The sequence below is a fragment of the Natrix helvetica genome (assembly GCF_964273705.1).
Source record: "Natrix helvetica genome assembly, chromosome: 2".
NCBI lineage: Eukaryota > Metazoa > Chordata > Lepidosauria > Squamata > Natricidae > Natrix > Natrix helvetica.
The window spans coordinates 169,023,757-169,039,127 of record NC_138552.1 but is presented as its reverse complement, the minus strand read 5'-3'; the positions used below and the strand labels follow the sequence as shown (position 1 = coordinate 169,039,127).

The window sequence follows — 15,371 nt, the reverse complement described above, 5'->3', positions numbered from 1 at the left end:
CTGGACCAGCTGCAGCCTTCGGGTGCATCTCAAGGGGAGCCCCATGTAGAGAGCATTGCAATAGTCCAGGCAGGATGTCACAAGCGCATGGGTGACTGTGTGAAGGGCGTCCCGGTCCAATAGGGGACACAATTGGCGCACCAGGCGAACCTGGTGGAAGGCCCTCCTAGCCACGGCTGTCACATGGTCATCCATCGACAGCCGGGCATCCAGGAGGATGCCCAAATTACGCACCCGTTCCACGGGGGCCAGTTGTTCGCCCCCGATGGCCAGTGATGGAACCCACTGGTTGAACCGGGGCGCCAGTAACCACAGCCACTCCGTCTTGGAGGGGTTAAGCTTGAGTCTGTTGCTTCCCATCCAGACCCATACGGCCTCCATATTTTATATGCAGTCCAAGACAATCCCTTTTAACTCAATGAGGCCCATGCAAGCCAAAAGGTTGGATAACCCATGATATAGAGTGTCGGGAAATATTCTTATTCACATACTCCTTGAACTACATTTATTTACACCACTGAACTTTAACCTGTAAGTAGTGTTACTTCCTAGAAATTTAAATGACTTGGAACTCAAATGAGTTATTCTCAAGATTTTTTTTTTCCTGCAAGAACAACATATTTTCCACACAGCTTCTCCAGCAAATCTAGAAGCTCAGATTAGATTTATATAAAGGAATATATAAAGGAAGAATTATTTTTCATAATTCAGAGGTGTCTTTTTTTCATTAATGAATAATTAATGCCAACATTAAACAAAAAAATCCCAGTTTTAATACAGTTGACTCATTCAACTTTTTCCTGAGCAGTGTATATTTTTGAGAGAGAGAGCATGCAGAGCTCTTTATCCATTAAAGAAAGAAAGAATTAATCCTCCCCAAAGTTATGAAAATAATTTAAAATTAAATAGGAATAAGTGATATTCTTTGTCATTACCTATATATTTTAGAAATACTTCCAAGAAGTAATTTTTGAGAGAACATTCATGTGTCTTGTTTTACAATATAACAAGACCTTCCCTTGCCTTTTCATGTGCTATTTATTAAGATACTTTTTATGAAGTTCCATACTGAATTATAACTGAGAAAAGGTAGCCTCCATTCCATCTCATAATGATACATTTAGCTTCAAAACAAGAGCAGTGAAGTATTAATTTGGTGCATTAAGCAAGAAGAGACTGATTGCGATGATATTAACCTTGAATTTGCATTTCAATGTTTTGTTAGGCTTTTATTAGCTGCTGCTTCCTAGGATTCTTAAAATGTGATGATAAAAGATCCAAAATGAGCAATAACCATTGAAAGAGACATCTGACATCTCCTGGACTAATAATTTCATTTCTCCTGTTAAATATTTATTCTCCCTGCCTACCCTATAGTCAACCGCATGGTTCTTTGGCACATAAAACATTCAGCAATATCTTAAACAATATATTCTTTATAGCTAAGACTAGGAGAAGCATCTTCCTCTACCCACCCACTCATGTAACTTCACTCTGAAAGAAAATTAAAAATACAAGTACTAAAAAGAATGCTTGTAAAAATACAGCAAGCTCACTAAAGAATCATGATAATTTATTCGTCCAAATTGAGTTCCCAAAGCTACAATGAATTGAACAACAGCAAAAAATCTGACATACACACAAGCACAAACACAGACACATACCAAACCAGATATGCTAAACCTGGACTTTATTATTTCAATGTAAAATTTATATATTACATTATCAGAGATTATGCAGTAAATTCTATGTAAATAAAATTAACTCAATGTTTTCTACATTAAACTTAAGTGTGTTTTTATAATTTCATGCAGGAGATAGCGTACCAGTGTTCATGCAATGAAGTTTCATGTTAAAGTAATCAATTTACAAGAATTGCACTGATAGTCAGAATCCACAAGAATTAGAAGAAATGGTTTCATACATACTATGATACTATTTTGAGAATTTTAAAAACAGTTCATTCTCGAAAATATATAGTACATTGGAATTGCCACAGTTGCCAAAATTTCCATTTGCAATTAAAATTAAAATTGGCATTCATTTCCTACAGTCAATTATCTAAAGGCACCTGGCAATCTCCTCTGTTATGTGGTGCTGCTGTGTCATGACTTCATTCAATCCAGAAATTTATATTTCAACAGCTTTAACATTGTTAAAATTGTCTTCAGTTTAAAAATGAGTGGGGAAAAATTCTGTTTTCCTAGCACATAATTGATAACATCAAAATGAAAAATCCTTTAGACTATTTTAAAAATCCAGCAATGCCTATAGCACAAATCAGCAAATACATAAGCATATGATTCAATTTTTCACTTGGTAAACTATATCTGTAATACTAGTTGTATGCATAAACTTTTCAAGATGCTCAAGAAAAAAAATTCTTCTGTAACACTATTTTACAACTAGGATAGAAGTGGTATTCAGCAGGTTCTGACCAGTTCTGGAGAACCAGTAGTGGAAATTTTGAGTAGCTCAGAGGACTGTTAAATACTGACTGGCCCCACCCCCATCTATTCTCTGCCTCCTGAGTCCCAGTTTATCGGAAGGGAATGGGGATTTTGCAGTAAACTTGCCCTGGAGTGGGGTGAGAATGGAGATTTTACAGCATCCTTCCCCTGCCATGCCCACCAAGCTACACCACACCCACCAAGCCACACCACGCCCACCAGCCACTCCCACAGCACTGGTAGTAAAAAAAAAATGAATCCCACCACTGAACTAGGATTCTTGTGTGAAATCCAAGGTGAAACTGAACACCATTAAGTCACTTTAAGTCACTCCAAAGTATCTTGGCATAGAAGACTAATATCTGTGTCACATTATCTTTCAAACTTTTGCCCCTAATAGTTCCTTTGTTCCAGCACCAGCTTGAAATTTTTCATGTGATTAACATATAATTATTAAGTGGATGATTATATAATTATTTAATAGCAACAAAAACATGTTCATAATTCATCATTACATCAATTATTCTGTTGCTGCTTCCAAACATGAAATGTCATAGATACAGCAATTGATTCTGGGTATCTGGAAATTCTCAGGAAAGCCCCCAATTTATTATAATCAAGCCCCCCAAATTTCATTTACTTATTTAGAAAATTTATTCCCCGTCTACTCATATTCCCATGCTCCAATCCGCGGCAAGATTCATTAAACAGCTATATTCGACTCATTATTTAGCAAAAAGGAATCAACTGTAATCTTTGGTTTCCAGCAAGTTTTTGAATTTTTCGATCCACTAGAATTGTCAAATTTCATTGAAATAAATGCAGAGATTATCTTCTATCCTCTAAATTCTGTTTTTTTAGAGGAAATTGTGTGTTTAGCTTTATTATCTGTGAATGGAATTTCTGAAATCTGTAGCATCTTCTATACAAAATCAACACACCCTGAAAGGTAAATTTTGAAATGTAATTATCTGAATGCTGTAAATAAAAGGACTGATGCCAAAAGATAGCTCCTGCCTTTCCATATTCCACCCAGTCACAGATCAACTATTTGCTTATAAAATGTCCAGTTCTGTAAAAAACTATAATGGTACGGGAGAGTAAGAGACAGGAAGACAATGGGAGACAGGAGGAGAAGCCACAGATTAGGCAATGGTCAGATAAGAGGCAGCTAAGCCCAAAGGAAAGGGGATGTGGCAAATGACTCAAATGGTCCCTCCCTAGTTTCTTAGGCTGTAAAGGCTAGGGGGGGGGGAGGTATACTTTCAGACTTGAAAAATTCTTTAATATAACTTTATAATAAAGATAGAGCTAGTAATTCTGAGTCAGGGCTGGGTTCTGGCTGGTTTTACTGCCAGTTCACTTATGCGCATGTGCTGGATGCATGCTGCGCACTCTTGCACAATTCAATTGAAATTGTTCTGTGCATGTGCAGAACTTAAAAACAAGATGCCGGTGCTATTGGCGCCAACCGGGGAACCCATTTTGGGGCATGGCAGGCCTGGGTCACTGCCAGTTCCAGCAATCCAGGCCGCCATACAACTACCGGTTCAGCCAAACTGGCTTAATCAGTAGGAACCCACCTCTGTTCTGAGTGTGTAGTTCTTGTCTGTAGCATCCTGCAAAGTTAACAAAAAGCGACTTAAATTTGCTATAAAAAGAAGTTTGTGTCATGGAGGTAGCATGATTTGTTCTAATGAAGCAATTGCAGGAGAACATTATCTATCTCTTAAGAACTTCAGTGTGTACCGAAGAGGCACATGGAGCCATCCAACCTGGTAAACTCCAGCATAAAAAGCTTGGTGAACGATGTGGGGGAGGCAGGTCATACCTCCTCTTCTGTGTCTGCTAAAGATTTTCAAGCAACTTGGAGGAAGACAGCTTCAGAATATGATACCAGTTTTCCCACAGTATTTCCAGCCTGGAAAACTCTAACCTTAGACTGTCTGTCTACTGTTGACCTCACCCCATTCCTAAGAGGTCTTTAAGGGGCGTGCATAAGCGCACCAGCGTACCTACTATCGCTGTCCTAATATTCCCTTGTATTCATATGCATTTCATGTATTCATAATCATGTTTATACTTATATCTGTTATCTAATTCATGCTGGATGAAATAAATAAAATAAAAATAAATAAATACATAAATACATAACTAGGGTGCTTTGTGAATTGTTTCTCATCCAGCATAACACATTTTAGCTAGTGCTGTGAGGCAAAGCTTCACACAGTATGTCTTTGATGAGTTGCCATAAAGCAACTCTGCCGGAAAAGGGTAAGAAAGGCTTCAAAGAAAAATGAGATAAAGCAACATGCATGCTTTGCTTCATATTTAGCACTGAGGAGCCCTTATTATTTAAATGGCAATTTCGAGAGGTTCTTTAATTAAACGTTTGCTGAACTGAACAACCTTCTCAAAGCTCTCTACACAGCCATATTACAGAATACATTATGGACCTATAGTTAGGTTCCAAACCAAAGGGACTGCGTGGAGAACATTGGCAACAATGGCAGCATCCATTTGAATTGGTTGGACTGTTGCAACTGGGACCATATGACACTATAAGGAAAAAAGACAACATCAAAATTCGGAATGAGGTTATGGGAAATGATACTAATACTGATTAGTAATGAAACATAAAATTGCACAAGTTTCAGCTTAATGATAATAAAATAAAAAGTAAGTTTAAGTAATAGCATCAAAGAGACACTACCTAAAATTATGACCTCAATAATACAACAATAGAAGAAGGCTGGTCAAACAGAGGTAAGAATGTTAATATATGTCAGGGTGGAATTTCAGCCCTCCTGGGGTAATTGCATTTAATGAGGGATGAACCGGGGTTTTTCCTTGAAATATACTTCAAAACTAAGAAAAATAAACCCGAGATATATTCTAAGAAACACATTTTATTGTAAAGAAAATGAAAACAAAACTTACTAGCTAATGATTACATTTTGGCAGTGTTCCTGCCTACCTTCTTGGTGGGCAAACAAAAAATAAAAATAAATGTGGACACGCGTAGTGAGCTTAGTGATATGAGTCATATCAGTCTACCGTATGTCTTAGAGTTTAAGCACAGCTGGCAAACAAAAAACGTAGTGACAATATAATAAGGTAATTTCAATGGAAACAAGTACAGATTTTATCAGATTATTTCTTCTTCTTCACTTCCTCTTTTATCACTTTGATTGTTTAGTAATGCTCCCGGCATTACTGCCGGTTTGGTGCGCACAAAATTTTGTAAATTCTGTAAATTTCTATTTCAATAGTAATGAGCACCACAATTAAACATATACAGTTCATCAATGAAAAAAATCCATCCTCCCACTAAAGCAGGGGTGTAAAACTCATATTGTCATGATGGTGTCATGTGACATATCAGAAGTAAACGGTATTCCCCCCCCTTCGTTATACCGGTGTAGGCGTGGCCAGCGTGTGGCGCATCCAGCCTTTGGGCTGGGAGTTCCACAGCCCTGCACTAAAGTAAAGGAATATCTGTGCTAAAACTATCAGCAACTAAGCAACAGTTCAATATCTACACTATCCGCTGAAAAATAGATGGAAAATATTATTGATTACAGAAGACAACAAAGATATTAAAATGCTATAATACTAAAAGCAGTTAACTGGCAATACTCTATTTCTCAAGTACCGTCTTCCATGAATACAGAATAGCAACATAAAAGCCCAGTAAACTGCACTCAGTGTGAGTAGCAATACAAAATACCCTTGGCTAGGGGTGAATTTTCTATTAAGTGGGATTACAAACTCAAGAGTAGTGATGCATTCAGTCTGGCATTTAATAAAAATTACTTAGGTATATTAAGATGAATTTGTTGAATAGTGTTCATTTCATTGAAGCTCTGTTTTTTCACCACAGTCATTGGGGACTCAATATGGAATGGGTATAATTGCAGTTAGGCTGAAAATTAAGCATTATTGTACAATCTGAAACAATGCTTTTATAATTTATTTCTTTATTAAATTTCTATGTGTCAGTCTCACTGATACAGCGATACTAGAAGGCTTACAATAATAAGGAATGAATCCAAGTAAAGTATTATTTTCAATATGAATATCCAAAAGATTGTGTAATTAAATGATTACATTTACAAATATTAAGTGAAATATTGAAATATTAAATTGAATGAAAATTTAACAGTTTTCATTGAATTTAAGGTATGCATACACTTCAAGAACAATTACTAATTTTAGCTTTAGCTGATGGGTATTTACTACAGATGCTCAAAACATTGCAAAATAAGAAATCTTTCTTATATCCTCATCCTTTTTTTTTACTGATTTCAATCTGCATTCATTCAATGTAGTCCGTATGTATGTACGTATGTACGTATGTATGTATGTATGTATGTTGCAAATATCCAGATAACCTCCATTTGGAAGCAAAGGCTTTTTGAATTGATTTGCTGTCAAATTGTGATTATTCAGACTTGCAGGCCAGATACAACGGTTGAAGAGGGCTTTGTGTCAGTGTTTGTGGCACTGGGCTTGTGGCAAAATTTCACCAAAGTATTTTGTCACTGCTCCTTCCAATGGCTGAGAGAAAATGATATAAAGATACCCAACTATATATATGCCTAGAGAGGGACTAGAACTCATTATCCTCTGGTTTCTAACCTAGTGGCTTATCTACTAGAAGTCTATTAAAATATCTACAAATCCATACATATTTTACAGAAGAGAGAAAACTGTAATAGAAGACAGAGTCAAGGGACTAAATAAATTACTGAATGTTATGGTAATATTTTAACCATTCACAGCTACTTGAAGCCTGAGGGAGTAGATTAAATACATTTACTTTCAATTACTTGCTCATTAGATCCTTTTTGCTTCTCATTTTCTCTTGCTGCCCTATAAAGAGCTAATGTTAGATGTATTAAAATCAATTCAAAAGACAGTAGTGAAAAATATGATTTTATAGTAATATGAAACATGCTTCTTTACACCAGAAATTCTTAGGTTACAAAGTAAAAACTTTATTGGTATCCTTAAAACATTCAGATTTCAATACTACTTCAGGATGTTAATACTGTACTTTCAGATAGTGACAAGGTACATATTTTCTATATTACAATAATCAAAATACCATTTTATGATTTCTAACAACTACAGATAGTCCTCATTTAGCAACCACACTTGGAATAATAACCTGGGTTGTTAAACAAAGTGATAGCTAAGTGAAAATTGTGACTGTGGTAAAAATCTTACTTCAGCTTTCCTTTCCAGATCAAAGAAGGTCGTAAATGTGAGAATTGGTTGCAATATTGTTTTTTCATCACCATCACAACTGTGAACAGTCAATTTACCAGGCAGTTGTTAAACAAGGACTATATGTATTTTCTGTAAATATCATTATTTCAACTGAAGCAGGTGGATAAATAGGTATTAAGAGTAAATTGTACATGTCCCCTCTCAACAATTGTTCCTTAGCTAGGATTTGGACCTAAGTTATCATCCTCCCTCTTCTCATAGGATAAACAAAATGTCCCCCAAATGTCTAAAGGTTAACCTATGTTATTAAGGAATGGCTGAAGGAACAAATTGCCAGGTGAAAATTACAATAAAATACAAAAGTAGGAGGTATTTTAAGACACCAGTTTGTTGTACTTTGAGATAATTTCTCTTATACTTGGGCACACAAAACGACAACACATAAGAGCTATTCTTCCAAGATCCTCTACAGAAAATTAGGAGCACATATGGTTGCATTTGACAAGCTACAGTACATGCCTTGTGCAGTCAAGACAATTCTTTCCAACATTCTGACAAAAAGAGGAGGAATTCGAAATTGATCAGCTTTACCAAAACAAACAAGCCCAGCAACAATTAATATGGATTTTTTTTGTATATCATGCACAAAGATTAATGTCTTGCATATTTAGAAATGGAAGAGATGCCACTGGTGTTACCTAGCATTCTGCATTTCTGCAATCACATTTTCAAACAATGGTAAAAGAATTCTCCAAACAGAAACAACACTTCATTGATTTTTCCCCCTCAAACTGTCATGTTCATGTGTGGTTGTAGAAGTAATTTGTGAATTATAATGTTTTCTTGAAGACCTGGCATGAGTGACATGATTAATGGAAGTAGAACAATGTAGCTGACATTACATCATTGCATTTCTCATAGTTTGTCTTGGATGTTATTATTCTTGTGCAATATGCATGATATTGCCATTTTAAGCATCACTGCTAAATTGATAGGAATGGTAAGTGCTTAACTTTTACTGGAATATCACCATTCTTAAGGTACAGTGAAAATTGTGATTTGTCTACAGTCAAGTTACTATTAAGGACATGCATTTAAGTCCTTCCCATATACAGGTGAAACTCGAAAAATTAGAATATCGTGCAAAAGTTCATTTATTTCAGTAATGCAACTTAAAAGGTGAAACTAATATGTGAGATAGACTCATTACATGCAAAGCAAGATAGTTCAAGCAGTGATTTGTCATAATTGTGATGATGATGGCTTACAGCTCATGAAAACCCCAAATCCACCATCTCAGAAAATTAGAATATTACATGCAATCAATAAAACAAGGATTGTACATAGAACAATATTGGACCTCTGAAAAGTATAAGCATGCATATGAATTCAGTACTTGGTTTGGCCCCTTTTTGCAGCAATTACTGCCTCAATGCGGTGTGGCATGGAAGCTATCAGCCTGTGGCACTGCTGAGGTGTTATGGAAGACAAGGATGCCTTCAATAGTGGCCTTCAGCTCTTCTGCATTGTTCAATCCCATGTCTCTCATCTTTCTCTTGGCAATGCCCCATAGATTCTCTATGGGGTTCAGGTCAGGCGAGTTTGCTGGCCAATCAAACACAGTAATCTCACGGTCATTGAACCAGGTTTTGGTGCTTTTGGCAGTGTGGGCAGGTGCCAGGTCCTGCTGGAAAATGAAGTCAGAATCCCCATAAAGCTTGTCTGCGGAAGGAAGCATGAAGTGCTCCAGAATCTCCTGGTAGATGGCTGCGTTGACCCTGGACTTAATGAAGCACAGTGGACCAACACCAGCAGATGACATGGCTCCCAAATCAACACAGACTGTGAAAACTTCACACTGGACTTCAAGCATCTTGCAGGGTGTGCCTCTCCATTATTCCTCCATACTCTGGGTCCTTGGTTTCCAAATGAGATGCAAAAGTTGCTCTCATCAGAAAAGAGGACTTTGGACCACTGAGCAACAGACCAGGTCTGTTTTTCTTTAGCCCAGGTAAGATGCTTATGACGTTGTTTGTTGTTCAGGAGTGGCTTGACAAGAGGAATACGACATTTGAAGCCCATGTCCAGGATCTGTCTGTGTGTGGTGGCTCTTGATGCACTGACTCCAGTCTCAGTCCACTCCTTGTGAAAGTCCCCAACACTTTTGAATGGTCTTTTCCTGACAATCCTCTCCAGGCTGCTTGTGCACCTTTTTCTTCCACACTTTCCCCTTCCACACAATTTTCTATTAATGTGCTTTGATACAGCACTTTGGGAACATCCAACTTCTTTTGCAATGACCTTTTGAGGCTTTCCCTCCTTATGGAGAGTGTCAATTATGGTTTTCTGCACAACTGTCAGATCAGCAGTATTTCCCATGGTTGTGATTCCTACTGAACCAGACTGAGAGACCATTTAAAGGCTCAGGAACCCTTTGCGGGTGTTATGGCTTAATTAGCTGATTAGAAGGGGACACTTTGATCCTAGAATATTGCACCTTTTCACAATATTCTAATTTTATGAGATGGTGGATTTGGGCTTTTCATGAGCTGTAAGCCATAATCACCACAATTATGACAAATCACGGCTTGAACTACCTTACTTTGCATGTAATGAGTCTATCTCATATATTAGTTTCACCTTTTAAGTTGCATTACTGAAATAAATGAACTTTTGCATGGTATTCTAATTTTTCGAGTTTCACCTGTAGATAAAGATTTAAGAATAATATTTCAATAGAAGAAAAGTACTGACTATACATTAGAATACAATGAATGTCAGGTCTTTAGCATACTTCCTAATTTAGCATTCTGCAATAGATGGAACTAGAACTCCCAATATAGCTGAAATACACACCAACACTTAATATTAAGAAAGGCAGGTCAAGAACTTCAATTTAATTTCTTTTTAAAGAGAAGTTCATTATGTAGCTTTACATATCTCTACTTCAGTTCCTCTTTCCGTAAAAAAAGGATCATGGCTAAAACAACTGTTATTACCATAAATGCAAAACTGTTTGTATGGAAATATATAGTTGCATGCAAAACTTTAGGCATCTTTGATCAAATTGAATAGTTCCCTGAATCCCTAAGGCAGCGGTGTCAAACTGGCAGTTTGCGGGCCAAATCCGTCACACACAGGCTTACACACAGGCCATGCCCACCCCAGCTCCACAAAGAGGAAACATATCGTGGTATGTCATGTGATGGCAATGTGACACCTGTGCCCTAAGGGAATAGAAGATGACATAATTCTTTCTGGACATTTGAATGCTATTGTTTACAGTTTTGAAATAAAAAATGGTGAACATGGAAGGTATAGGAGTTTGACTCTTTAATGAATAGTTTGTAACCCTCCTGAAATAACAGCTTCCAAATATTTCCTACACCGTTTTTTAGAAGATTTTTCCCCCTTCCAGTCTTCCTTGCAGAACTTTTCTAGCTCAAAAATATTCCTGTCTCCTTGCATAAACTTCATGCTTGTGACCTTCCTACAGATTTCAATAATATTCAAGTACAGAGACTACCGAGGCCATTTCAAAACTTTTTTTTATTGTTAGTACTTCTTGATCAATTTAGTTTCAAACCATTTCCTTCAAACTCTTCAATTTCTTCATTGATCGTTGGGTATTAACTTTTAGGGTATGTTAATATTTGGATGAATCATTTTTTTGTTCCACCCACACAATCTCTCTTGTGCCACTCTGATCCATAACTCTAACATTTTTGCAATTGTTGTATAAGTAATGCTGTGGTATGGTCTTGTGGACAACAGCAACAATCCCAGCATCAATTAACATTTTCAGCGGGTTATTTGCATTGATCTCTGGGGGTTCTGTTTTGTTGATGGCCAGTTTTGGGAGACGTTTACCAGAGATTTTTCTTTGCCCAACAGATCGTTGGACTTCACCAGCTCCTGGATCTTCTTTTCTGAAAAATGTTCCTCACAGTTGAAATTATTTAGCTGGAAAATTTGGAATTATTTGTTGCTGCTCTTTTTAAATAACCTTTCCTTGCTTTCTATGAAATATTCTTTCAAACGTTCATTGCTTGATGCAATGCATGATTATTAGACAAACCATTGCAGCCTAACAGCTTAGCAGGATCAGAATATTTATTTACAGATGAGGTTGTCTTTACCTAGCTAACTATAGGCCTGATGAGTCAATCCTTTTAGAAGCCTTCTTAACAACTTTTTAGACCTGAACCAACTGGATCACTGTCCACATTTCTGCATCTGCCATAGCCTGTTTCCTTATTTTGAATTTGTATTCAAATTTGCAAAAATTATGTACAGTTTTTCTCATCTCATGTTCGTCTTGGAATTCTTAGAAATGTACCATTAGATAAGGAATGCCTAACTGTACACTCAGTGTAATGACAAAGATTTTGACTTAGGCCTAGAGGAAACTAGCATTGCCCTACTCTAGTTCAAGTCACACTTGACTCTGATTTATACAAGCCCCTGTCTTAACAACTTGTGGAATATAATGTCACAGGCTAGAACCATGGGAATGAATCTGGTTCCCTATCACAAACTAGCAAGCTTATGTCAAACTATTATTTCTCAACTTGCATAACATGATCAACAATACGAGAAATAATATTTATTTATTTACAGAGTAGTTTTAAGGATTGCTGGTAGATTTTGCTGGCAAACTATTTGATTATGAGAGTTCAAGTGTGCCTATTAAATGCTATTATTTCAACTTCAGATACCATATTAAATACAAGATTATTAATACCAGTCTATTTTACAGGTCATAAGGCTACTGAAATCTGTTGGATACTTTTACTACTTGAGGTATTCTAGTAAGTGCTATTATTGTTGGAAGCACTCTAAGAATTATGAAGAAACTTGGACATTATTTTAAAAACTCAATTTTTTAGTGAAATATTTAGTTCTACCAAATTCTCAGAAATCACATTTATGATGTTTCATATGTTCTATTCTCTCCACAATTATGAATTATTCATAATTCAGTCTTCCTTCTTAATCCTCCAGTCTTCTTTCATAATTATAATAATTACAATTCTAATAAAATACCTATCCCAATATCTTTTAGTCATTTCACAACATTAAATTGTTCCAGAACCAAGGTTCTCCTTTCATCTTCTTTGCTGGGCTGCATTTCTGCACCTATTCCTAACAGTTCTTTCTCTTGATAGAAAATAACCAATGTGTCTTATCTTTCCATCCCAACTTTTATTTAAAGTTTGTTTGCTTCTGAGGAATATTGAAGGCTTTTACATCTTTATTATCTTCGCAATATTTTACCTAGTGCACCGTTTCAAAACTTGCAAATGTTGTTTCTTAGATAGAAGAGCCATTACACAATTCACTTCTAAACACATTCCAATGTAGTTCCTTCCATTTCATTGTCTCTGGATAATACTGGCATTCTTCTATTTGCAGCTAAACATCATTTAACACAATAAAGAGCCACATCAATATATCGCAAAGAACTCTGCAATGGGGTTTTCTCTACATACCTGCACACACATTAAAATGAAAATTCCTAAACTTTTGCAAAAGCCTCATCTAAAGCATACTTTCACACTTGACAGGTGGAGCCCAAGTCTCCATATGCTCCTTGCAGTAGTCCTCTTTATGATCAAGAAATCAAATTCAGGTGAGTGAGAATAGGATTGCAGTTTTAAAATCTTACATTGTTTTAGGTTTGGGAATATTTTTGGTTGTATTTTTATTTATACTTTAGATATAAAGGCCAGGATTTTAACTTTAATGTTCTCTATCCTCCCCTCCCTTTTTAAAAAAGGAAATATAACCACAATCACACCTAAGTCAAATAGCTCAGACACTTTAAGGATTATGACGCATGGAAATGCCTTAAGGTGATCAAACCTGCAGAGTCATCCAAAAGGAATAGGTATTTTTACTCTGTGCTTTCTAGGTGCTCCCAAATCAGGTTTCTGTCGCCCAATCGCTAGTCTTATTCACTGAATTTTAAGCAGGAGACAACACGTTTCCTCCACATGTAAAAAAAAACACCTCTCATCTTTCCTCACCTATCCTTTGATATATGTTTTTCTTATGTGGAAAACTGCGAAGGAAGAAAAGACAAGGCTAGAAGCAGAATATGCTTTCCGATTGGCAGTACTAAGATTCTCTGCATAGGGAAGCACCCTGTCACGTTTCTACAGAATTCAAGTGATGCTCATTTTAGCGCGTTCAAAAGGACTCCAGGGCATTCCACAGCAGTAGGATGCGCCGCCACACCTCTGACCTCACCCCCCTCGCACGCCAAGGTGTCCCTCGCCTTGGACAAGGCATTCCACCGGGTCACTCTTCCGACAGGTGTGGGGGCGGGCTCCACCCACTTCCCCACCCATGTGGCAGCCCAGTCACCGCCGGAGCGCACGCGTCTGTCCCCGACACCCCTGGTACTCACACGAACGCGTGATAGATGAAAGCCCAGCCTCTGGGTCTCTCCAATACATTGTAGAGATAGTTCTGCAGCTTCCGGTACTTGGCGTTCCGCCGGTAGATCGGGTTGCTGCTGTAGGAGAGCGGTTTCCCCAGCAGGCTCATCCGGGCTCCTCCTTGCTTGCCTCGCCGGCTCTCTCGCAAGCCAAACCCGCCGCCGGTGCCCAGGAGGAGCAAGCCGTCCCCTCGGGAGGGCGCCGAGTTCAGGAGCACCCTGCTCCGACCGGACTCCACATCCTTCATGCCGCTGCTGCTCCCGCTGCAGCCGTAGCGCCCCGCCGAGCTGCTCTTTAACCAGATCCCGGCGGAGCCGCCCTTGTCATCTCCTCCGCTGTAGCTGCGGGGCATGGCATCACGGCAGGGGCAAAAGCAGCGGCTGTGGTGGTGGTGGCGGTGGCGGCGGCGGCAAGCGGCGCGGGCTCCCGCTTGGTTGGGGATGGGAGGCGAGGAGGTTCCTCCTTGGGCTGAGGAAAGCAAAAGGAGGCGGTCGAGAAGAAATTGGGGCTGCAGCCGCCTGGCGTTTTCCCCACAACTCCCGCCAAGGAGGAAGGGGGCAAAAGGAGCCGTGGGGGCCACCTTGGTAATCCACAGCTGGAGATGTGGAGGCTTTGGGGGAAGTGGGGGTGGGGGTGGGGGGAGAAAAAGCGCTCACAATCAGCTCCCCTCGGAGGTTCTCGCTTGGCTTCGCTTTCCTTCAGTGGCTTCGGCAACGCTTCATTTCCTCAGCCGCCTTTCTCTTTATTGAGAAACTTTGGAGTAGAATAAGGTGCCGAATTCTCCTTAAAGGAACAGAGCGCTGCTCTTCGCTCTCCGCCTAAGACGAGATCCAGGGGCAGCCACGGTTGACACCAGGCAAACGAGGAACTGCTTTGAAGAAAGCCGGGCGGGAGGGGGGAGGCGAGAAGCCTGCCGCCTTGGATTACAGAAACTGTTTGAAAACGAGAGAAGGGCAAAAAAGAAAAGAAAAGAAACGAAGGCCGGAGAGCCTCCCGCTTAGATCCGTGGCCGGTTCAGTATATTTTGCTATGGCGAGGCTTCCCGAACGGGCAGACAGGCAAGCTGTTGCCTCTCGTGCAAACGCAGGCGAAAAAGTACTCGCCGCTACCGAATAAACTGGATAGGAGGAGCAAGAAGGGGGCGCAGAGGAGGCTGTGCCCGGCGCTTCTCCTCTCCCTCGTGCCAAATAGCAGCAAAAGATACAAAGAGAAGCAAGTCAGCGCCGCAGGAAGGAAATCTCCC

General features: G+C 38.8%; 1 protein-coding gene across 2 annotated transcripts in view; it reads right to left on the bottom strand.

Moving 5' to 3' along the window:
• Positions 1–14,854, bottom strand: part of KCNQ5 (potassium voltage-gated channel subfamily Q member 5) — a 323,641-nt gene extending 308,787 nt beyond the window's left edge. The window contains exons 1-2 of one of the 2 annotated variants that reach the window (XM_081943738.1): positions 14,785–14,832; positions 14,098–14,590 (exon numbers count right to left, since the gene is read on the bottom strand). In XM_081943738.1, the coding sequence (XP_081799864.1) occupies positions 14,098–14,480 (383 nt within the window). In that variant the 5' untranslated portion in view covers positions 14,481–14,590; positions 14,785–14,832. Of the gene's footprint in view, positions 1–14,097 lie in introns of both variants that reach the window. The other variant, XM_081943739.1, reaches the window with a different exon arrangement.
• Positions 14,855–15,371: the final 517 nt, after the last annotated feature.